The sequence below is a fragment of the Onychomys torridus genome, chromosome 12, assembly GCF_903995425.1.
Source record: "Onychomys torridus chromosome 12, mOncTor1.1, whole genome shotgun sequence".
In the NCBI taxonomy this organism is placed as follows: domain Eukaryota; kingdom Metazoa; phylum Chordata; class Mammalia; order Rodentia; family Cricetidae; genus Onychomys; species Onychomys torridus.
In genome coordinates this window covers 37,609,244-37,635,844 of record NC_050454.1, presented here as the reverse complement: position 1 = coordinate 37,635,844, position 26,601 = coordinate 37,609,244, and the positions used below count along the sequence as shown (strand labels likewise).

Sequence of the window (26,601 nt, the reverse complement as noted above, 5' to 3'; positions counted from 1 at the left end):
CCTTGCCTTTCTTCTATCATCCCTGAAAGGTCATACATATTTCTATTGATGCAGCAGAGGCACTCACTCTAAAAATCACACCCCTTTTCAGGTAAAACTGTTGTGTTTTATATCCTTCAGCCTGCATATTCTCTCTTCTTTCACAAATGATGCTGCTAGGTAATTATTCATGACCCAAACTGATTAAATCAAACCCCTTTTAATATTTTAAATTAATTTCATAACTATTAGACTGTATACACATACCTTAGTAATAGTCAACAGTATTTATTTTCATGTATAGCTTATATAGATCTGGTTTATATGCTGATGTAGGCATGTTTATATTTTTCCTTTACTATGAATTTCTCACACCCATGTGATTTGAGGTCCTTTCTAGTGAAACCTCCTCTAACTCTTGTCTCTTTCTTCTTTCACAATTTTCCAAATGAAAAAAAATATATATATATATATATATATATCCAAAATGCATCTCTGAGAGACTTCTGGACTGTCTTACATATTTGCTTTCACTTAGAAGCCCTCTACAAAGTTTTCTTCATAGAGAACCCCTGCCATTATTACTCCATCTTAGTTTACTATTGAAACAGTATGTTTTTTTCAAAGTCTGACAAAACTATGACCATATGCCTACTTTCCTATGAGGCTTTCACATAACCTCAACTAGGACAGGAAATTTCACTCAATAGAAGAATTTAATATCTTAATGCTTCTTGGGCCAAACTTGACCTTATATGACACGTAGCTTTGGCTTATAGATTGCAATCTAAATTTCTACCACTCTGTGACTTTTGTTGTTTATATCACAGTAACTTACACATGCAAGAGCTTACATAAATGTTTGTGAAGATGAAGTGAATTGGTATAACAAATACACAAAATGCATTGAGCATGTCACTCACTCTTTTTAATGAAAACTCAGCCCATGGTTGGTGAAGTGACTCTGCTTGTTAAGCTTGTTGCCAAGCTTTAAGATGTGGGACTTGGATTAAATTACCCCAAAATTCACATGGAAGAAAGAGAAAATTGACTCTCATAGGTTGTCTTCTAGCCTCCACAGATGCTATGTGGCATGCACACACATACACAGACACACACACACACACACACACACACACACACACACACACACACACTACATGAACAAACAAACAAATGTAAAGAATGAGACCAAATATATTACTTTGCTTAGAATTATTGCTGCATACAAACTCAAACTGTTGTCACTGCTGTTTTTCTTGGTAGACATAGATATCATACAATTAAACTGACAGTTTCATTAGCTTGGATTATTGGTAGACTGTGACTAAATACTATAGAGAAGCAATTGCAAATATCAAAGGATCTGATCACAACATGTAAGTATTTAAAACAGACATTACTATATTGTATAATTCCAGAGATCCACATCCCAATATGTTTTAAGATCATTATGTGCTCAGAAGTTCCCCTGAGGGGACACACCAGAAGCTCCAGAAACATGGAAAGGTTATCAGTACAACGTGCTACCCTTTCTTCCTAGACACCCCATGCTATTGATTATTTGTTGCTGTTATGTTCTCTTATGTTGATTTATTCTAAATTATCTATTGCTTTATCCTGCCATTATTATTAATAAAGAGTAGACTGAAGAGAGCATAGGGGAGCAGCAGATCCCAGCTGGATCAAGAACAGAGAAGGAGAACAAGGAAAGAGAGACCATGATAAATGAAGACCCAATGGGAATAGAGAGAAGCAAAGTGCTAGAGAGGTCCCCAGAAATCCACAAAGATACCTCCTCTATAGACTATCAGAAATGTTCAAGAGAAAGCCCGAACTGATCCAGTCTGGTGATTGGATGGCCAAACACCCTAACTGTCATGATACAACTCTCATCCAATGACTGATGGAAGCAGATGCAGACATCCACGGCCAGGCCCCAGGTGGAGCTTTGGGAGTCCAATTGGTGAGAGAGAGGAAGGATTGTGTGAGTGAAAGATGTGGAGACCATGATTAGAAAAAACACAGGGACAAAAAACCAACTAGTGAAAACATATGAACAATGAACCAATAGCTGAGGAGCCCCCATGGAACTGGATCAGGCCCTCTGGATAAGTGAGACAGTTGTTTAGCTTGAACTGTTTGGTAGGCCACCAGGCAGTGGGACTGGGACCTGTCCTTAGTGCATGAGCTGGCTGTTTGGAGTCTTGGGCCTATGCAGGGACACTTTGCTCAGCCTGGGTGAAGGGAGGAGGGGACTGGACTTGTGCTGACTGAATCTACCAGGCTGAGCTGAATCCCCAGGGGAGTGCTTGCCCTGGAGGAGTTGGGAGTGGGGGTTGGATTGGGAGAGGGGGCAGGAGGGTGGGAGGAGGGAAGACAGGGGAATCTGTGGCTGATACATAAAATTAAAATAATTATAAAATTTTAAAAAAAAATTTAAAAGGATGTGAAATTTGAGTCTACTTTCTTTTCCATAATGCCATGTTATTCCCCATTATACATTATATAATGGATATTAATTCAAATGTAAAGGATGTAGTAAAGGACAAATTATCATGTAAAGGATGGTATCATATCAGACTTCTCACCAATTTGTATAAAAAATAATTTATGTTTTAAAACTACCATATGAATATGCTAATAATAGTTGACATACACTATATTATAAGGACACATTATTTCCTTACTTGGTGATTTAAAAATTCCATATCTCTCATTCATCTCCATCTACATAATATATGTATAATATAAATAGTATATGTAATATATACACATACTTTTACAGTATTTTGTAAAATATTTTAAAGAAATTTCTGATAAATTATCTTAGACTAGAACTTATGAGAAATTCAAAGTTTTGGCTGGGAAAGTAGTCTCTTCAGTCTGAGATTTGGCTGTGAGAAAATGTTGAGCATATGTCCATGTGTCTTAAGCGCCCCTTGAGAGATCTTTCCTTCCTCTGACCCTTTCAGACAGTGGTTCTAAAAGTTTAGTGGGCATCAGAAGCACCAAGGAAGATAGGAAAATATAATTAATTCCTTTCACTGGATTTTGTTATTCAGTAATATTATTGCTGCTGGTATAGGAAGAGTTCCTCAATGCCTATGGGTGATCAGGTATCCTTACAGTGGGATGCAGAGTCCTTTGGGTATGACCAAGAAAAGTATAGCGAGATCACACTACATGCTGAATTTAAAGCTTTTTAGAGAGCCTCCACACTGATTTCCATGTGGACACACTGGTTTGCACACTCACCAGTAGTGACTGAGTATCCCCTTCCTCACATCCATACTCACTTTTGTCTTCTTGTGTGGTTTTGAACTTAGCCCTTCTTACTGTGATAAGATGAAGTCTCAAAGTTGTTTTCATTTGTATTTCTGTGTTGGCTGAAGATGTTGAATATTTTGAAGTGTTTCTCATCTGATTGCATGCCTTCCTTTGAGAGCTCTCTGTTTAGATTCATGCCCCATTTTTAATTGTCTTCTTCATTTTCTTGATGATTAGATTTGTTTAGATCTTTGTATATTCTAGATAATGGCCATTTGTCAGATGTTTAGCTGGTAAAGACTTTTTCCCATTTGTAGGCTGCCCCTTCACTAAAATGATGATGTCCTTGGCTATACAGAAGCTTTTGAATTTCTTAAGGTCCCATTTATTAATTGCTGGTTTGAATGCTTGCTCTATCAGAGTTCTCTTGAGAAATCCTTCTTATACCAGTGAGATCAAGTGTATCCCCTACTTGTTCCACTATCAGATTCAGGGTGTCAGATCTTCTGCTGAAGTCCTTGATCCATTTGGAGGTGAGTTTTATGTGGAGTGAGAGATAAGAATTTCATTTTTCTACACATATCTACCAAGTTTGACCAGTCACATTTGCTGATTCTGTCTTTTCTCCAATGTTGCTTTGTAAAACTTCATATGGCTTTTGAAATGTGTTTATGTGAGAGTCCTAAATTCTAGTCCATTGATCAATGGGTCTGTTTTATATGCAAATATCATGATGTCTTATTGTAGCTTTATGTATAACTTGAAATCTTGGATGGTGATATCTCCTACAGGTTTTTTTTAAAAAATCTTTCTTCCTTTTTCATTTTTTTGTGATAGCCTAGGTATTTTGTAATTCTGCATGAAATTCAAGATTATTTTTCAATTTCTGTGAAGAATTGCATTTCAGTTTTGATGGGAATTGTGTTGACTATGGATATTCCTTTTGGTATGATGGCCATTTTCACAATATAAACTCTATAGATCCAGGAGATTTTAAGTTGTTTTTCATATTCTGAAACAGGAAGGGTTAATCAGAGTAGAAGGAAGGAAAGTAGGGCAGAGGATGGAGCATAAACAGGGATAAATAAAATAAATTTCTTTCTGAAAAAGTCATATGGAAACCTACCTACCACTGTAGAATACAGGTTTTGACTATATGATCAGTTAAAGCAATAAAGGTATTACTGTCAGGAGATATCCCCTATTGTTAAAAAAAATTGTATGTACATAAATATATGTGTGCACACACATCTAAACACCAACACTCACACATTATTATGTTTAAACATACAATGTCTACTAAAGGGCTAATTTATTGAAATAAATTTTCTCAGGATGGTGGGTGGGATCACTTAGAAGTGATTGGCTGGTCCTCAAATCTTAAAACTCATGGACACAGCTGTTTGGACAGCATAGCTATTGGCCTCTATCCTACAACATCTGTTTTTGGTTTTCCTCTACCCTTCCCCCATGACGTATACCTTCTTACTATAACTTTTATCATATTTATGACTAAACTAAGAGAGTTTAGTAATGTTCAAGCATACAGTGTTATTTGCATTATCAGGACAATATTATTTTTGGATTTTCTCTTGTAGGAAATATAGGCAGCCAATTTATTAAAATTAAGTTTTGATTTGTATAGACATCATGACACCAAAGCACTCATTGCGTTCAATTTCATATCTAAAGCAAAGTTGACATAAAGACACCAGGCATGTCACTTATGATGAAATATAATGACATTAAGTGTAATTTTAACTTATGAAGCTAGACTTGCTCACAGTGATTTGATGTTTTGCAATCCTTTGGGAATATCTGAATTTTGCACACACTTCCATCAGCAATGCCCAGTTGACGATCTTCACTTTATCCCACAGGGAATCCTAAGACATTCTGAGGGGAATTTCGGTTCTGCACTTACTCTTCCCTAGGAAAAAATTGCACAAGTGTGCAATTGGTTGACACTATGTTCAAGGAACAATTATATAAGCAACATTTCCCTTAGTTTTGTAAGTGAAGCCATCCAAGTGAATCTGTGAACTACATGGTCTTCACAACAGTGCTGTCATGTGTTATTTCTGCTTTTGAAGGATCTCTACAATTCCTTAGAAGATATTGGTAACATTGAAAGTATTTCCTAATATTAATTTTTGTAAAAAAGATTTAAAACTGACAATATTTAAAGTCTATGAACTTACAGTAATTTCAGAATTTGCGTACAAAATGCAAAAATAGCCAGTAGATATTTTTTAAAAGTAAAGACTGAAAAATCTTCATGTTTTATTTTCATGACTAAAATTGGAGCAAGGAACACAGCTATAAATTTAACTATTCCCTATAAAAAGAGTTACTGTCATTCTACCCTACTCATAAGGACTTTATAAGTTATATTGAGATAAAATATGAGTGCTTCAAAACTCAGTTCTCAGATTAATGACATTATTCTTGGATAAGAAATAATTAGACAATTCTAATATAAAGACCCATCCAAGGAAATTACATTTTTGATTAAAACTGAAGGTTTGACAAATTAAATAGTAATTCCTTTATGCCTTCCCATGTGACAACAATTTCATTGAATAACTCATCTATATGTGGTATAGGTATAAAATATGTACAAATGAATATTTACCATTATAACTATATGTATATGTACACTGGTACAGTTTTGCATAAATACATATAAATGTAATTGGGTACTTTATATATAATAATATTGATTATACATTTGTAGGAGAATATATCTAAATGTATGTGTGTATATTTGTGTATGTATGTATATATATATATATATTTGTTATTTGAAAGATACCTACATACACTTTATTTGAGGATTTTCAATGATTTTGTGATTTGGGGTAAAATGTAGGCAAACTCATTCAAAATAAAATCTTACTTTATCTATACTATTATTGGCATTGGTTTTTCATATAGTCTGTATCTGGTCAATATTTGGCTTCTGTTATTTACTAAAAATTAGATAAATTGTCACTTTTGTGTGGAATGAACCTTCAGACAATGTCACTATACTTATAAAAATACAAATTTTAAAGCTGAAGTCTTCTCCTAGTCATATATATAGATTCTATAATAGTATAAACTTGAATTCTTTAATAAAATGAATAATTCAGCTATCAAGAACACTGGAGTTAGGACAAATATTCCCTCCAACCTCTGGGCTTTCCTCATTATTTCGCGTTGGACATCTCTCATGCTCCCTCTTGTCTCCGTGGCTTACCTTTATTATACTTATCAACTTATGACTGTTACTTTTGCCTATTTTTATGACCTTTTCTTCCATATGAGTTTAATTTTTTATCTCTACTCTCCTTTCCTCTCTGATTAACTCCATTTCTTCTCAATTGCCTACTCTTTCTTTTGAGAACTGCTTAAAATATTTTACAGAAGAAGCAAGTCAGATGGATCTATGAAACAGACAATTGTCATCTGTCCTCTGTGCTTGATGAAGGGTGCTGTATCATTCACGTTATTCATTTTCTTGGCACGCCTTTCACATTAACATCTTGCTACTTCATGATTTTAATTCCATTCAAAAAAGGAAACTACTCTTGTTGAAGCTACTAACCATCTCTGCAATTCGGCGATTTCTCCTCCCTCCCTCTCCCTCCCTAGAGTGTTTGTTTTTGCACTTGGCACTGTGTTCCTGTGCTACCCTTATTTCATTTCTTTTCCTAGTGTCCACAATACTGTCTTCTGGTTCACTCCTGCTCCTTTCCTTGCTCACTCTGCTTAATATGCCTTCCTTGTCTCTCTCTTCTCTCCCCCTTTGGATATCTAGGCCTTTGGTTTAACATAGGAAATGAGTTTATTGAATGGGAGCTGATACTGAGAGAGAAAAAGGAACTGTGGATAGGCAGATGGTTTGGCAATTAGAAGCACTTATTGCACCTGCAGAGAGGTCCCAGGTTAAGTTCCTAGATCCCATATCGTGGCTCACAACTGCCTATAACCCTATATCCAGACGATCTGAAAAATTAAAAGACTTCTGGTAAAGATGTAATTTCATACCAAATACTGTTCCCATAAATGACCTTAAAATATTAGTGAATATTCCATTATATTTATTTTATTTCATTTCAGGCAATGTCCAGTGAGCAACACATGGAAAAAGAGAATGCAACGTTGTTGACTGAGTTTGTCCTCACAGGACTCACAGATCACCCAGGGGTACAGGTGCCCCTGTTCCTGCTATTCTTGGCGATATATCTCATCACTGTTGTGGGGAATCTAGGTCTGATTGCTCTTATCTGGAGTGACCCTCACCTCCATATCCCTATGTACTTTTTCCTTGGGAGTTTGGCTTTTGTAGATGCTTGGATATCATCCACAGTGACTCCTAATATGTTGGTTGACTTGTTATCCAAGAACAAGATGATATCACTTTCTGAATGCATGATACAGTTTTTTGCCTTTGCCTTTGGTGGAACCACAGAATGCTTTCTTCTGGGTACAATGGCCTATGATCGCTATGTAGCCATATGCAAGCCATTACTTTACCCAGTTATTATGACCAATAGACTATGTATCCGACTACTAGTGTCAGTATTTGTAGGTGGCTTTCTTCATTCCTTGTTTCATGTATTGTTTTTGCTTAGATTAACCTTCTGTAATTCTAATATAATCCATCACTTTTATTGTGATATCATACCATTATATAGTATTTCCTGTACTGATCCTACTCTTAATCTCCTATTAGTATTTATTTTGTCTGGTTCAATACAGGTATTCACCATTATGACTGTCCTGGTTTCATATACACTAGTTCTGTTTACAATTTTAAAAAGGAAGTCTGTCCAAGGCATAAGGAAGGCTTTCTCCACCTGTGGTGCCCATCTCTTATCTGTATCTTTATACTATGGGCCTCTTCTTTTCATGTATGTGCTCCCTGCATCTCAACAAACAGATGATCAAGGTATGATGGACTCTCTGTTTTACACGGTCATAATTCCTGTGCTAAATCCAATTATCTACAGCCTGAGAAACAAGCAAGTCACAGATTCACTGAAAAAAAGATTAGAGAGGTATGTTTAGCTCTCTGGAGTCTCTTGTTCATTCACTATAAAACAGCCATGGACATTTCCAGTTTGGTATATTGTTGTTTTAGAAAATGTTCAAAGATTTTCGCAATTGTAATTATCACATTTCTTTTATACTCTGATTAAATCAATCCTTCAAGTATTTTGACAATGATAAGGCCACATATCTAAAATCCTTAAAATGTTAGTATTTCTAACCTGAAAATTTTGAAGAATCTCATTAAGTTTTCATTTCATGCTAAATAAAATAGAACGAAAACATTCCACTGGTGTTCTTACATGTGGCTTTACTATTTCAGTAGACTTTGTTGTTGCTGTTGTTGTTGTTGTTGTTGTTGTTGTTGTTGTTGTTTGAGACAGGGTTTCTCTGTGCAGCTTTGTGCCTTTCCTAGAACTCTGTAGCCCAGGCTGGCCTGACTCATGAAGATCCGCCTGCCTCCCGAGTGCTGGGATTAAAGGTGTGCATCACCACCACCTGGCACTATTTCTGTAGTTTTAAAAAGCAATGCTGGTTCCTTCCAGGTGACTTAATGAGATACGTGCCACAGCAGACAGGGCCATCTAGGGTGAACTCTTTAAGTGTGCTTTAACCATTGTATGTTTAGTTTCCGGATTGTTTAAGCACACGAAAAACAAAACAAAACAAACAAACAACAAAAACAAAAAGAACAGGAAATATACCAGTTCTTCTGACTTCTTTTTTCCAAAGTTATTTCTTTAGAACTTCACACCACAAGTCATGGGAAAAATCACCAGATAATGGAACATAATCATGAAGAAAAGACAGTAAAGGCAAGGCCACACTGTGAGCATTCTCTTAACTTCCCCTGTTTCTACCCACAAGGAAAGATGCCTACCTGTTCTTTGTTTATGATATCTTGAAAGGCCTCTTTTTGGAGGGAGGATTATCTTACATTGTTTTGTTACAGTTTATTGGTGTATACCTCTATTTTAATGATTTTGCATATTTTTATTTATTTAATTTTTTCATTATTCTCAAGAAAGTTTATACTAGAATACAATGCTATATGATCATATCTACCTCCAATTTCTCCCTCCAATTCCCCCATATTTATCATACATAATCCTAGGTTTCATACAGAGTTTTTTTTTCAATTTTATCATATATTTTTCTTGACTAGATCATTGTATGCTATTAGGCAGTCAGTTCATATAACTCCATAAGTCAGAAAGCTAAAGGATAAAATGGGAGACTTAAGTTTGTATGGATTTAACTGAACAAAAGAGGCACATTACAAAGGAAATGGTCTTGATTTGGCAATTAAAAAATTAGTCTTTAAAAAAATAAGTCTTTAAAAAAATAAAACACCATTTGGTTTTTTACTTGCTTTAAATTAAAGTACTTTACTTACTTTACATTAAACAAACAAAAATATTTTACTGTGTCAGGAGTTACAGATGACTATGTAAATTTCAAATGTAAATAAATGCAGCAATAAGTAAATTGAGCTGTTTGTTTTCATTGAATATTTATGGAAAATTCTGCTGATACCCAAGGGAAATTCTGCACTTTTTTACCGTCATATGAAATTTTGACAGACTTTTCCCTACACTGGAGCCACACAGTTACTGACCTACCCTGAAAATATCGTGCAGCTGCCCACATATCTCTTCCTAAGAAGTGCAACTGGTTTACATTTGTATTTGCAACTGGTTTAATGAATGTTCAGGGCTTTCTAGTTTGAATGTGCTTGGCCAGTGTCCACAGGATCACCATATCACAAAGGAAGGTTTCTGAGCCCAACCCTACTCCTAAAACAGAATCTGCATTTTTTCAGTAGGCTGCCTTAGAAGCTTGGTGCTAATCATGTTTGGAAGGCAGAGTTCTAGACACTTCTCATTGAGCTACTTTGTCTTTTTTCTTGACCTTCTCCTTCCCCTTGACATTCATTAGTACAATTTCCCATTAGATGTCAGCTTGACCTGGTGGAGTCGGATCCATCTGGGCTTGATACCAGAAGGATATCTAGATGTTTGGCCTTACTGAAATCATGCTTAGACTAGCTGAAAGCTACACAAGTCAAAGCATAAAGAAAATACATTTTATATATAAGTGAAAATTTCTCAAGTCTTCTAAATTCTACCCTGAGGTAGAAAGCCAGAAAAATGTAAAATAATATGCATATTAAAACACATGATGTGCAGTCAGGTCATGTTTATGATTTCAAAGGCTGCAAAAACCCAGTGGAACTGTTTGGAGCTTCTCTGTGGATGGTCCAACTCTACAATGCCTAGGAGAGTAGTCACTGTCCTAAAGGGACTTGCAAATAGAGTCTCTGGGGGAATTGATTTCTTCATGCCTCTGTCTTTTGGTAAGAGCACACCATTGTCCAGTTGAGGAGGTCTTGCTTTGAAGGTATATTTATACATGAAATACCTCCTCAGCTGGGGAAATGTAGCCTCTAAATGAATCAGTACACAAGCCCTGCTGCCTATACTTTTGGGGCTTACAGTGTTAGAGGGCTAGAGTCCATAAACATCTACTGGGGCAGCTGGCCTCCAGTGACACAATTCCTACACCAAGATCACACCTCCTAGTCCTTCCCAAACAATTCTACCAACTGGGGACCGAGTGTTCAAAAATATAAACCTATGGAGGCCATTCTCATTCAAACTATCACACAAGTGTTCAGAAAAAAAAAAAAAAAAACCGAAAGCTGCAAGAGACATGTGTGAAGTCTGTTTTCAGGCAAATCCACAAGAATGCCGGCATAGTTTTTCAGTATGAACTCTAAAGGTCACAATGGTATGGCATGATGAATTTCCAGTCATGAAAAATGGATTAAAGGAGAGGAAGCAACCATTTCCTTCAACTGTGCAGCTTCTGGTGAGTCTATAAGGCTCCAGTGAATAGCTCTAATCCTATGCTCACAGAGATGGTCCTGGTTACACTAAACGGGTCCCAAAAGCAAACCAAAAGGAAAACAATAAGCGGGGCTGGGAGTAAAGGAGGATGTGGGAGAGGAGGTGGTCAGAACACATTATATACATGCATCAAATTGTGAAAGAATAAGAATCAATCAAGAAAATAACAGAAATAAAGTAACTACCAACCCAGATAAACATATCCAAAATATTTGTTGTAAGGATTAGAGAAATGAAATCTTACTCCTACAATCATATATTAGATTCATGACCATGAAACCAGCAATCCAGAAGATAATTAAACCAAGTCTACACAGGGATAAGGAAGCATTACAGATTTGATAACAAGAACACAGGAAAGAAACAAAAATCTTACTAAGAACAGAGATAAAGAAAATTAGGAGTCAACCATGATTAATCCGCACACACTAGTACAATTATGAGATGAGTGAGGAGAAGGAGGTGGTGTGGGAAAAAATAAAAATGCAAATGACTGAAAACCAAGAGAAGGAAAACAATACAAAAGAAATTAGTCTATTCCTTCTGAATAAAGAAAATGGTCATGGCCCGCACTTCTAAGACAGGAACTGGCTGATTGAATGATCAACAGGCCCAACAAATTGCTCTCAGTAGCACATGAAAAGACATACACAGAATGGAAATAAAATGAAAGAAAACTATACTCCAAGAAAGTAGAACCCAAACCAAGTGGAACTATCTATCTATACTAAGTAAAACAAAAACTACTGACAGGAAGTAATAAATGGGCCCAATAAAGGCATGCACACACAAATGGGGGCAGAGTTAAATTATACTCCACATTTACATCTTGTAGTTTTAGCAGTGTTCAAAGCTATCTAATTATGACTGTGTTTGGCTAACGTACACAGGATCACCGTACCACAAAAGAAGATTCCTGAGCTCCAAACCTAGTTACTGAAGGAAATTTGGCATTTTATCAGGCTATCACAGAAGCTCAGAGGCATTTATATTGGGAGATAGAGTTCTAGCCACCTCCTATGGAGGCCTTTTGTTTTTGTTTTTGCTTTTCTCCTTCTCTATGACAGTTACCTCATTTAATTTCCCATTAGATTTCAGTTAACACTGGTGGAACTACGTGGAGGCCTATAGTTTGAGCCACAATTATCATGACCAATTCAGTTATAATTGGCTCCTGAAAAGTCCAGATCTTTGGTCTTACTAAAATCATGTCTTGATTAGCTCAGACATAGCAATTGAACTTGAAGTACAGAGAGCATATTTTATATATAAACCAAAGTTTGCCTAAACATATCGGAAGTATCACCTGAATTAAAAGATAGAGTGGTTTAGGACAATATCAATTTTTTTTTTATATAAAACTACCTGCAGTGACCTGAAGTCTGTGATTCCAGAGGCTATAAAACCCAACGGAACTGTCTGAGCTTCTCTGTGGATGGTTCAACTCTGCAACACCCAGGAGAGCAGTGTCCTAAAGGGACTTCCCCTGATCCCTTGGATAATTTACTTTTCTATGCTTTTGTCTTTGGACAAGGGCATGTTCTTGTCCAATTGGTGAGCTCTTGTTTTGAAAACATTTTATATACCCAACATTTCCTCAGTTTGAGACACGCAGCCTCCAAGATGGATAAAGATGGAAACATTGCTGCATATACTTTTCTCACTTCTGTGTTAGCACTGGATTTTTCTACTTTATGCAACCTAAGAAAGACCTTTAATCTTCTCTTTGAGTTCTTTCAAGATATATGAGTAAGAAAAATGATTTCTATATTATTCACATTGTTTATAAAGAAAGTAAAATGTTTGTTTAATTCATAGCTTAAAATTTTGCTGAAAAGATGTCGAAATAAGTAAGTGGGAATGGGAAGCTATTCAAGAATTTTCTGTGTGCCTCCAGAAAAGCAAAATACATCGCTAGAAGATTCAAATTCCTTAAATGATTTTTAATTAATTGTGAACCTACCAGTAAAGACCTTATGAAATAATGTATAAGTAACAAAAATATTAATTTAAAACTCATTTTAAAATACACTCATAATTTTCTTATAGAATATACTTCTTGTTTGGTTCTGATTAAAAGATCAGAATCAGAAAAAGATTTTCTTTCAATTAAATGTTCAAATAAAAAATTTAACTTGCAAGTCAAAGTTAGTTCTTAAATTTTCATCTATTTCAGATAATAATTATGTCACACAAACACACACGTGTGCCTATGTATCAGAAAATACACAGAAAAAGTCTGTCACTGTTTCTACCATTTTTGATCAAAAATAAAATTTAGAACTTTAAATTATGTTGTGATTTGTTATTGCATAGAACAAAGCCCAGCCCAACTAACACTTACTTAATCACTGTAATTACTGGTTATTTATGTAGCTTGTTTTCTTGGCTTCACAAAGTTACTCAGTAATTTTCTAAAAGGAAACTATTGGAGAAAAAAAATGAAATTACCTCAGCTCAGTGAATGTTTAGAAACAGACCGAAGAAGGAAAATCATTACTGGTATGTGCAAGATTTATGGAAACTTTTGAGGATACTTACAAAACATTTTGTCTAATGCATAGAGACAGGGTATTCACTCAACTCTCCCTAATTTCCATAAATTGTCATATGATGAATAGAGAGGGTAGTCATATAAATGCATAGTTTTATTTCAAGGCTCCTCCAACAATGTTCACTCATAAGTAAGGAATCCTCTTTTATATCCATTTCAGGAGACATCCCTGAAGAACATGGACATGGAGAATGTAACACTGCTGACAGAATTTGTCCTAGAAGGACTCACACACCAACCACAGTGGAAAGTCCCCCTCTTCCTGGCATTTTTGGTGATCTACCTTGTCACCATTGTGGGGAACTTCAGTCTGATCACCCTCATCTGGTGTGATCCTCACCTTCACATCCCCATGTACTTATTCCTCAGCAATTTAGCCTTTGTGGATAGTTGGTTATCATCTACAGTGACACCTAAGTTATTGATCACCTTGTCATTTGAAATCACAAAGATCTCTCTCCCTGAATGCCTGTTACAATTTTTCTCCTTTGCCTTCAGTGCAAGTGTAGAGTGCTTCCTCTTGACTTCAATGGCTTATGATCGCTATGTAGCTATATGCAAACCTTTAATTTATCCAATGATTATGACCAATAGACTATGTTTCCAACTAGTAATTTTGTCATTTGTAGGCGGTTTTCTTCATGCCTTAATTCATGAAGTCTTTTTAGTCAGACTAACTTTCTGTAATTCCAATGTAATACATCACTTTTACTGTGATGTTATGCCTTTTTTAAAGATTTCCTGTTCGGATCCTTCCATTAGCTTTCTGTTGGTGTTTGCTTTGGCTGGTACTGTTCAGGTTTCCACCATGGTAACTGTCTTAGTCTCTTACACATGTATTCTCTTTGTAATCTTACAGAATAAATCTTTCAAAGGTGTAAAGAAAGCCTTCTCCACCTGTGGAGCTCATCTCCTATCTGTGTCTTTGTATTATGGTCCCCTTCTCTTCATGTATGTGCGTCCTGCCTCTAGACAAGCAGATGATGAGAATATGATCGACTCCCTATTTTACACAGTCATAATTCCTGTGTTGAACCCAATTATCTACAGTCTAAGAAATAAGCAAGTTATGGATTCTGTTAGAAAGAAATTAAGGAGAAATGTTTAGATCTCATCAAATACTTTCTTTTTAACACAATGGACACATTTAGGGAGGTTAAATTTGGATATTTCCTGATATAGGCTGAAACTTTTTTTTGCAAAAAAAAATCCTCACTTTTAAGGCTCATCATTAGTAACTAGCTAATTATTTTATTTCTATATACCCTGCAAAATTTATAATGAAATTTAATTAACTATCCACTGCATACCATGATGATTAAATGGGAAACTAAGTGAGGATATTTTATATGTTTGCCTGATCTTTGATTTGGTATTCTGAATATATTAAATGCAAAATAATGTACATTCTCTGGTCTGCACTTAAGTGTTAAATATTATGTCTTTTCATTGATACAATTTCATAGCCTGAGACTAAGGAATATCTCATTCACTGCACAGTAGCAGTAAGGCTCTGTAGCTGAACACAGGTGATTGCATGAATGAACTTTTTTTTTTAGTTAAAAGGGAGGTTTATTTTGTGGGGTAACTTACAAATGAAGAGAGAGGTTGTAGGGTCTGGCAAAGGTATCACGCAGTCCAGTGGTGTTCTCTGGAGAACTCTGCTTGGTCTAACTCCTGCGTCAGCGTCCCAGAACCAAGAGGGAAACCTCCTCTCGATCCTGGGTCTTCTGCTTTCTCCTCTGCCCTGCCTTGTGGGCATGACCATTACTGAAGCCTCAATGGGGGTTGGAACTTCCAGGCCAATGCTGGGATGGCTATCCACTATATCTCCCCTTTTGTCTATATAAGAAAGTTCTAACCTAATACAAGACTATATACAAGGAGTTGGTTATCAAATATTGTCCAGGAGTAATGAGGGATAATGACTTAGATAAGTTGGAATTACAATAAATGCAAACAATATCAAGCAAAAAACACATACTAAAATCCAGGGAAGTCTAGAGCATGGGTAGGTGGCATGTTACAAAGATCATTCCAAAAGGTGTCCTATCCTAAAGAACATGAGTCTAATATTTAATATAATGAATGAACTTATTAATAAAGCATATCTTGTATCACTTGATTAGGCAATTAGTAAAGTTTGCATAGGGACTGGGCTCACGTATCACTCAGGGAAAGAGACAGAAAATGTGGAAAAAGTCTGACAGAACTAAAGAGTGAAAGCAGCATGAACTAGCAGAATATGTTGTTATTGAAGGCATTCCTGAGGAGGTAGCAGAATATGTTGTTATTGAAGGCATTCCTGAGGAGGGAGAAGCCAATGCCTTCCTTTCACAGATGCCAGCACCTTCTGCAAGTCTGTCCAGATTTGCTTCTTTTTTTCTTGGGCAATCTGATGATCTCTATTAATTTGAAGACATCAGGTTACTCTAAATGACCCAGAGGGTGTGAGTCAGTAATGAAGAGTCTGGCACAACTGGAAGGGGGGCTATCTTGATTCTCCAGAATCCAAAAGAAAAGCACGAACCTATAAAGAGCCATGACGTTATAAAGGTGAAGAAATCAGTGATATTTAAAGGTTGGTGAAATGTGTCATTTACAATGATGTATTTTAGACTCATTTTACAACATTTCAAACAATGCTATGATGAAATGATGTCATAGTGTGTAACGGTCATTTGGAGAATACAAGAAAATAAGCAAAGTTCTAGATGTTATGTTCTTGAGAGGCCAGGAAAAGCACTGAGTCCTCCAAGTAATCCAGAGCCCTCTAAAACCTGGCCTTACACATTCCTGATCTAGACATTTCTCTGTTTGGATTCATCCTCTGAACAACCCAGCTCTTGTACTCTCTTGAAATTCACCATTAGCATGGTTTAATTCTTATGCTTGCTATAAAAGTTTCATGAAATATTTGGAAATATAAAGTGTGTACTCTATATAGCTGATATTTGAAAATGATGTTTTCAGTTTAAAAAATAATCAAATGTATATGTATTACCTAATGGATATTTAATTGCAAAGTTTGGAATATGATTTTCAAATAAATTCTACACAAAATATTTATTTACTGTAATAATAAAGAGAGAAGGTACCTGGCATAAGACCTGTATTTAAAAGGAACAGATAATAGTGACAGTAAATTTCCCTCTATTTTATTTATATATAACATAATTCTTCATTGATTCTTTGGGAATTTCACATCATGCACCCCAATCCTGCTCACCTCCCAGTCCCTCCATATCTGCCCCTCACCCCTGCAACATCTCCCCAGAAGAACTCCCCCCAGAGATAAACTAAAAGCAAACAAAAAGCCCACCTCACTCCTCTGTCTTTCCTGCCTCTCCAACACCTCTTCATTCAAAGTTGCAGGGTGTCACACAGTATACCCTTTTGTCCTATCAGCCCCACCTGCAAATGTTCATTTCAATGAGTTGTTGGTCTGGTTTAAGGCCTATGGCCTCTAGCACACCATCATCTCAGATATCCTGCTGTTGCCCCAAGTCATGGGGATCCTGTGGTTACCATTCCGAGTCTACCTGACCCTTCACACTCTCTAGTAGGTCATATATAGAGCAGATGTTATGGTGAGGCAAGACAAGGCCCAGGATATGGGTCTGGGTGGTAGCAGAGCTGGTCAGTCCAGGCCACTGGATCCACCCTCTCAGGTGAGGGTCAGAGTCAGCTCTCCTAGACCCATGCCCTCAAGACAAGTTATCCCACTCCCATGGTGAGGGGTGGGACCATCCCTTCCAAGTGCAGAGGCCAGCTCTCCAATGAGGGGCAGAGCCAGCTCTCCTGCTGCAATGCCTAGCAAGGGGCAGGGCCAGCTATCCTAAGACTATTGAAGGTGGGGCTGGTTCACCAAAGCCCTCTGCTTTCAACACACATGGTTCCTATGTCCACCTTAGATAACAAGAGCCATGAACATCAACACAGGCCACAGCTGCAGCAGAACCATGGACCCAGACATGGCCCTACGCAACAGCTTGGGCCCAGATGTCACCATTACCCTGGTGGTAGTACAGGTCACCCAGATTGCTTTGGCCCTAATGGCTGCATGGCCCTCAGACATCAATATGGACACAGGTGGCTGCCCAGACCCTGAGCATCCTTGTGGGCTTTAGTGGCAACATCAGTCACAGATGTCAACATAAACCCTCACTGAAATAGGAGCATGACTCAAGACATGGTCCTTGACAGCAGCCTGGGCCCAGACATCACTCTGGCCACCCACATTAGCCTTTCCTTACATCCTTCAGTTCTTCCATTCTACCTCTCTCCACCATTCTGCTTCATCCTCTCTCCCATTTCTCCACCATATATTTGCTCATCATAAAGACACCTACCTACATAGCATTGGATGGATTTGTGGATGTATTCAACCAGCCCATCCTGTGAGGACATAGGCTGGCTTGTGGGTGTCCTTCACTTGTCTGTGCCAAGTGGCTCAAAACTGGCCGATGGATGCCTTTGGCCAGCCAGGACTGTGAGGACCCAGGCTGGCCCATGAGTATCCTTCAATTACCTGAGCTGAGTGCTTCTCTCTATTTTTAAGAGAATGAAAGAAATCTACCCAATTTGCAGTGAGAAATTATAATTTCAAAGATTTTCAGAGAACAGAAGGAATACAATTTATTATATAGTATAATAAATATACATATGTGGTTATACCTCCATCGATCCACTCATCGTTCCTTCCATTGTGCTTTTTATGCTATTTATGCATCTATCTACATCTAGCTGCCTACCTACCTAAAATGGTATTATGTTAGTTCACATGATTATGAAACTTGTGAAGTTCTATGATACGCAGTGTACATATAACCTGCTAGTCTGAGAAAACCTGCAGTGTGCTTCAATGTCTGACATTTACAGAGTCAACAATATATATTACAGTCAAAGTTCAAAGGTCTGAGAATCATAAATGCTAAAAGAAATAGAAGATATTCAATAATGAAGAAAAGTATAAACATGATTCACATGTTGGGAGAAAGCCAATTCTCAAAAGATGTCCTCTGATCTCCACTAGGATGCTATGGTCAATGAATCCACAGAAACTTCCAAAACAATAGTGGAAGCTGTTCTTGACAACTCACCAAAACCAAAGGGTAAGAATCTGTTAATGACAACATAATAAACCTTGGAGATGTGACACACAGAAATCATGCTGGAAATGATCTAGAATCTTTCTTCCTGCTGACTAGCATTCACTGTGTTAGAACATAGCTATGTAAGCTGCTGTCAAAGAAAATTCCATCAGTTATGAACACATAGCATCTGCAGGTACTTTCACAAGAAATATGCCCCCCCCACAGAGACGTACAATAGAGAGAGAGACATATACATATGATAGACAGAGACAGAAAGAGAATGTACAAAACCAACTGGAAAAGGCAACATTAAATCCCAAGGTTAAAAATTACCCTTTTGCAATTTTGGTATTCTCTTATATGTGGATGTTAGCTTTTCAGATTTTTACATGCATGCTACAGTCTAAATAACCAAAGAGATCAGGTACCAAGAAAGGGAAAATAGAATATAACATTATAGAGAGCAAAAAGGTAAACAATAGGATGATTAAATAAGGACATGAAACAGAGGGTTAAAACACAGAATACGAGCAAAGACAACTAATATTAGAAGTCATTTGAAAAACCATATGGAAAGCTACTGCTGTGGGAGCATCTAATAATAGAGATATATATGAAAGGAAAACCTCCAGTGTTAGGAATGTGTCACATATTGTTGAATTGTTGATAAAGGAGCCCCGTGGAAATGTCTAAACATTACAAGCTATTGTCAAGGCTACTGGTTACTCCCCACAACCAGAAGATAAAGCCCTATCGCTGAACATAGCACTTACTTATGTTATGGAACACAGAGACGTTGAGCTGGTGCCTAACTAGCTTCACTCCTACTGACTAGCACTCAAAGTGCTGGACCGTACTTTGCATGCTACTGGATGAGAAAAGTAATAATCAGTATTACACAGTCAGAACCCCTGTGACCTACTACAGCAACCTGCCTACAAAACATACGTGTAATATGTCTTACAATATTGTAAGACATAACAGCACAGGCTTTATTGGCTAGCCAACCATTCTTTGGTGTGATACCAGGCTCACTCCCAGAGATGGAATCCATACCAGACACTGCTAAAGTGGTCAGAGGCCTAGGGGAAAACCTAGTACTATTAACTACAACAAGCAAAAGACCAATAGGAGGAAAATGCCTAAACAAAGCAAAATGAAACAAAATATTTACAAAAATATCATTGAGTTCCATTTGTGTTGAACAACTACTCTTGGACATGGAGCCTTTCCTGGAATGTGACTGATATATGCAGGGAGACACCATGGGAGAAGACAGATTTTCCCTTTAGCAATGGCTATCAGGTGCAGAGAGCCTCATGACTAGAAGTGGAATCCTGTGTCGAATTCCTTTTCTCAGTGCCAGGACCCCATCTGGCCTGAACCTGTGCAGGACATGTGCATGCTGCCACAGTCCCTGTGAGTTCATATGTGCATTGGTATCTTGTATGCTGAAGACACTGTTTCCTTGGAGTCACCCATCACCTCTGGCTCTTACAGCCCTGATTCCCCTTCTACATAGATTTCTGAGCCTTGAGCAGAGGGGTTTGAGGAAGAAATCTCACTGAGGACTTAGTGCTCCAAATTCTCTTATTTTTTGCACAATATCCACTATTGATTCCCATCTACTGAAACTAAAAGCTTCTCTAACGTGGGTTGAGTGCCATGCGATGTTCAAGTATGTCAAATGTGTTGCTCTGATTGGTTAAAATAAAACACTGATTGTCCAGTAGCTAGGCAGGAAGTATAGGTGGGACAAACAGAGAAGTCTGGGAAGTGGAAGGCAGAGGCAGAGAGAGAGAGCTGCCAGCCACTGCCATGACAAGGGAGATGTAAGGTACAGGTAAGCCATGAGCCACGCGGCAAGTTATAGATGAATAGAAATGGGTTAATTTAAGATAGAAGAAGTAGATAACAAGAAGCCTGCCATGGCCATACAGTTTATAAGTAATATAAATGTCTGAGTGATTATTTTATACATGGGTTGTGGGACCGCAGGGGCTTGGTGACACCTGGAGAGAAGCTCTCTCGCTATAGTTGAGCAAGGCATTGATCTGTGGATATAACAACATGCCATTAGGCATCATTGTGGTGCTGTGCTACTTCAGTGGTTTTCTTCATTGGAGTCTCACTAGGCATATGAAGCATATCCCAGGAGAGGCCTCAAGCTTGGGGGTAGCTGGCCAACACAAAGAAACTCGGTGGAATTTTTGTGGACATTTTGTTTCCTTTCTGCTTTGTTTGGGCTTTTTTTTTTTTTTTTTTTGACATTGTGTTCGCTTGTTTGTTTGTTTGATTGATTGATTTTGTGTTTTTGCATGAGGGGGATTGTGTTATCTGGTTTTTGGTTGCTTGTTTAGTTTTTGTTTCTTTTTTATTTTTTTTTTTTGAGAGACAGAGAGGAGGAGAGACAAAGAACTTAAGGTTGTGTTAGTAGGGATGTAGAGAGGATCTGGAAAGAATATGAGAAAAGAGAAACATGATCAAAATATATCACATGAAAAATTTTTGAATAAAAGTGTCTTAAAAACTACTCCTTTTATACAGCATGTCTTGCATCTTGACACACTGTTACAGAGGTTAAGCAGGTGTTTCTGGATTCCTACAATTACTGATCATAACTATCAGCACTTGTATTCAGGTATGAAGACCCCAAGAGGTGTAAATCATATACCACCTAGTCTAACATTTGTGGATGTCAATTGTTGCTTCATCACCATAACAACACTGCTGGGCATTTATCTAGTACTGAAATTCCTTCAGTAGCCCTGCCATATGGCATTTTATTCTTGAATGAGGACTTTCTATAGTAGCCTTGCTCCCACTAATTAAGAATTTTCTACAGTGGTCTGACCTGTTGTTGCAGGATATTTAATCACACTGTGTGAAAGGCACCTTGTGATTGGTTTAATAAAAAGCTTTCATAATTAAAAAGTCTCCATGTCATTATTTGTAGGATGGTAGCCTCAACAAAACAGACTGATTGCACCCTGTGGCAGTATTTTGCTTGTATTATATAGCAACAATTACATATGTAGTTATTTAATCAGTAACAAGGATTCATGGGGCAAAATTAAGAAATAGAAAGCAAAATACACACATTAACAAAAATTCTTTCCTTTTAATGGAAACTTTTGCAATGTTTGCCTAGATAACTTAACTTCTGAAGAATAAATGTTTCCTGTAGGCCAGCTGTTCTTAACTTGTGTGTAGAGACCCCTTTAGAGGTCAAATGACCCTTTCATAAGGGTTATATATCAGATATCAAGCATATCAGATATTTACATTATGATTCAGAACAATAGCAAAATTACAGTTATCAAGTAGTAACAAAATTGATTTTATGATTGAGGGGTCACCACACCATGAGGAACTGTACTAAAGTGTCACAACATTAGGAAGGTTGAGAATCACTGCTTTAGACAGTACAATGATTCAACTGATCTTGTCCCTTATGTCTTATTTTTCTTCTGAACCACATATAAGGGAAGGAGGGATTGTGTTGACTAGAGTGCTTATTCCTTTTCCAAAAGTAATATGAATACTATTTCACAGGAAAGACATTGTTAAGAGATTGTTTTTGGTTCAAGATATCCCTTGGAGTGTTCATAATATTTCCATGGCAAAACACCAATAGAAAGTCTCAACAACCTAATGAAAACTTTTCAAAGGTTTATGTGTATTATGTCAAAAATAAGTTTAGCAAAAATTCATTTTTATAATTTATTTTTTAAAAATTTACTTTTTATGTTCATTGCTGTATTTCATGAATGTATAGCTATGTGGTGGTGTCAAATCTCCTGGAGCTATAGACAGTTGTGAGCTGCCATGTAAATGCTAGGAACTGTAACCAGGTCATCTAGAAGAGCAGCCAGTGCTCTTAAGCATTGAGCTATCTCTCCAGCCCCAACAAAAATGCATTTTAACATTACTCTTATTTCTCACTTGAAATAATGAAATGTATATACATAAAGGAATAAGGGAAGGGAAGAAAGGCTTGTAACTGAGGATGAGTGGTTTGGATGAGTGATAGGCATAAAGTAATGAAATTGAGCCAATGAAAAATCAGAATACTGAAATCTATAAAATTGATACATTCACGACAATGATACAGAGGACATATTCGTTTCTGAATGGGCCCCAACCTCTACTTTTGTATACATCCAAAGTAAAGAAACTGCTTGCAGATTATATATAGTGTTTATATACTTACATTTAGTGTTTACCATCTCAAGTAAAGGAAAATCAGATGCATAGACCTTAATAGCAGGAGAAATAGATTCTAGTTGGTTATATTATCAGTTTTGTCCTTATGTTATAGCAATGAACTGACAAGCAGAAATTGTCAGAAAACCATCAATACAATGTGAACATTATACACCAGTAGAAATGAATAAACAATACACAAGTAATAAAAACTGAAAAAGGAATGTGGATACTTTCTGGACCTGATACACTGTCATTAAGATCATTTGAACCGGACGGTGGTGGTGCACGCCTGTAATCCCAGCACTCAGGAGGCAGAGGCAGGTGGATCTCTGTGAGTTCGAGGCCAGCCTGGTCTCCAAAGCAAGTTCCAGGAAAGGCGCAAAGCTACACAGAGAAACCCTGTCTTGAAAAAGATCATTTGGGTGTAACATAGTTCACAAATTTTTATTTAAGGTCTGACAGATACAAACCATGATGTTATATATACATATGTCTATAAGGTGGTGTGTGTGTGTGTGTGTGTGTGTGTGTGTGTGTGTGTGTGTGTGTAAAGAGAGAATAGATGCAAAGAACAGTAATATATCTCAGTTATAATATAAAAGGTCTTTTGTAATTCCAATGATTTTATCTAAGATTGAGTTTGGCTAAAGGAGGATATTTTCCTCCAATATAAATTGCTAAATGTTATGAATTACTGAACATCCTTATCCTCTTTGGGGAAATCTGAAAATACATCATGGAAGATGTAATACTGGAGACAAATCTCAAAGAAAACAGACCATTAGTGCTGTATATGAAGATAGGGGCAGATGGAGAAGGTGGGATTTGATGTTGACAAACAAGTCATAGAAGCAAAAGCATTTCTTAGACATAAGGAAATTATGTCCCCCAAAGCATTTCTTATCATATCTATAAAATAGGTTTCAGTAAGAAAAGTGTAGGGGAAGAAATTGAAACATTAAATCAAATATTTCTTGGTAAGAAATCCAAATAATGATACATGAACAAGTTAAGAAAAATGATTGTATATATTTGCATCTGTGTTTCTATATGCATATATATACATATATAATCATCTGTATATATTCCTGAACAAGTGGCTTATACAGGTCAGAGTAACCTGTATGATGTGAGCATATAATCTGGTAGCAATGGCAATACATTGAAAGTTACTGAAAAGGAATATGATTTCACATGAGAGCTATTTGAAGAATCGCCTGGTAGTGATGTTTAGGAATGAAGACAGGGAGAACATGATGGAAGAAATGAACAATTAAACTATTACAGATACACAGGCAAATGGTCTTGAGTATGAAAATATCAGTTTCAGTGTGAAAATGTATGTGATGCCATTTTTGAGAGATGGATAGTAAGGTTTGATCTGTAGATGGATCGTATCTTATGTTTAAAAAGTATGGATAAAGTACCTCTAATATCAAGGAATTTTTATTCCTAGCCACCTAGTATGTGCTTTGTTATCAGATCCTCTCACCACAACTTGAATTTAAGTCATTTTTGTTCAAAGCTCCCTGTGTGTACAAGTCATATCACTAAATTTGGATGTTACTTAAAAATATAGTGTGTTCTTTGTGAACTCAGGGTTTGTGTTATTGCAGGAAGAATGAAAGTATTTCCTTCCCCTTATGCCACTTCTCTTTCTTTTTTCCCCTAGGTGTATATTATTTGGTTCTTCAATCTACCTACATTCGTAATGAGTCAACCTGTGGATTGTTCAGAGAAATAAATCACTTCTTGTCTTATTTCAAGAAGTGCAACAATCTAAGAACATCTTCAAATTGGCTTCCTTTACCCTCATGGCTTTGACTGCATTTTCATTAGTGTGTTTGCCTATGTTCAAATATTTGTTTATTCATATGTAATGTATACATGAATTTCTTCATCAAGTGAAATTCACCATTTCACATCAAATATGTCAGGAAAGACATTGGATGGCTCTGAGTATTCCAGAGATTTTCTTCAATGAAATCACACACAAAACTGCCAACAACGTAGAATAAATGTCTCATGATTTTCAGGTGTGATAACAGAATTTTCTCTCTATCATACTCAAGTGTTTTGGGCAGAAATAAAATGATTATGATACTTAGTATATGCATAACATAATAAAATGAAACAAAAGCATTTCCTTTCTTCCTGCTTTATTCCGATATAAGAACAACTTACTAAAGTTTTCATATATGTTTATCAATAAGTACAGGTGTATTTACCACTGTATTAAGAAGATAATAAAATATACAAATTCAATTCAATAATCTATTATATCATTTATAATTTCAAAATCCACATTTACTTATGCAATATTATGAATTTTAATAATATTAACAGATATTAATGATATTTAAACTGTTATTTTCAACATTTTTTTCAGAGAATCTATGACTTGCTTATTTCTGAGGCTATAGATAATTGGATTTAATACAGGGATTATAACTGTGTAAAACAGAGAAAGGATCATGTCTTGATCATCTACTTCTGAAGATGCCGGGTGCACATACATGAAGAGAAGAGGTCCAAAGTACAAGCACACAGATAGAAGGTGGGCTCCACAGGTGGAGAAGGCTTTCCTTACACCCTTGTCAGACTTCTTTTTTAAAATAGTAACAAGAACAAATGTGTAAGAGATAAAAACTGTCATAATGGTAAACACTTGTATTGAACCAGAGAAAATGAAAATTATCAGATAATTCAAAGAAGGGTCAGTACAGGAAATTTTCAACAGTGGTATAACATCACAGTAGAAGTGATATAGTATGTTGGAATTACAGAAGGTTAGTCTGAATAGAAAGCTCTCATGAATAACAGCATGAAGAAAGCCACCAACAAATGATAAAACTAATAGACGAATGCATAGTCTATTGGTCATAATTACTGGGTAAAGCAAAGGATTGCATATAGCTGCATAGCGGTCATAAGCCATTGCTGCCAAGAGAAAACATTCTGTGGTCACACTTATTGCAAAGGAAAAGAATTGTACCATGCATTCAGAGACAGAAATCACCTTGCCCTTGTCCAAAAGATTGAATAGCATCTTTGGTGTCACTGTGGATGATAACCAAGTATCTACTAAAGCTAAGTTACTAAGGAATAAGTACATGGGGATGTGAAGTCGAGGGTCATTCCAGATAAGAGTGATAAGACCAAGGTTCCCCATAATGGTCATGAGGTATATTACCAAGAACACTAGGAACAGAAGGATTTTCCACTGCGGTTGGCATGTGAGACCTGTGAGAATAAATTCTGTCCATACTGTTTCATTCTCCTTTTCCATGTCGTCATTGAATGTCTCCTGAAATTAGATTTAATGAGTGTAAGACAGTAGTCACTGGGAGGGATTCATGTAAATATTTGAAGGAGCATCTACAGACGAGATAATGTATAACAGTTTTCTCATAATCTGAGTAATACTACAACAGAAAGAATACTCTGGAAATTAAGAATGACAATGTTTTTTGTTTTTTTTCGAGAGAGGGTTTCTCTGTATCATTTTGATACCTGTCCTGGAAATCACTCTGTAGATCAGGCTGGC

General features: G+C 36.7%; 3 protein-coding genes across 3 annotated transcripts; 2 read left to right on the top strand and 1 right to left on the bottom strand.

The window, feature by feature from the left end:
* The first annotated feature begins 7,358 nt into the window (after window positions 1–7,358).
* LOC118594078 (olfactory receptor 186) lies at window positions 7,359–8,350 on the top strand. The gene has a single exon (XM_036203868.1). The coding sequence runs from the start codon at window positions 7,375–7,377 to the stop codon at window positions 8,302–8,304; it is 930 nt and encodes a 309-aa protein (XP_036059761.1). The 5' UTR covers window positions 7,359–7,374; the 3' UTR covers window positions 8,305–8,350.
* A 5,577-nt stretch (window positions 8,351–13,927) lies between these two features.
* LOC118594187 (olfactory receptor 5H2-like) lies at window positions 13,928–14,857 on the top strand. Its single transcript, XM_036204033.1, has one exon. The coding sequence runs from the start codon at window positions 13,928–13,930 to the stop codon at window positions 14,855–14,857; it is 930 nt and encodes a 309-aa protein (XP_036059926.1).
* Window positions 14,858–25,413: 10,556 nt separating this feature from the next.
* LOC118594123 (olfactory receptor 183) lies at window positions 25,414–26,346 on the bottom strand. The gene has a single exon (XM_036203939.1). The coding sequence runs from the start codon at window positions 26,341–26,343 to the stop codon at window positions 25,414–25,416; it is 930 nt and encodes a 309-aa protein (XP_036059832.1). The 5' UTR covers window positions 26,344–26,346.
* Window positions 26,347–26,601: the final 255 nt, after the last annotated feature.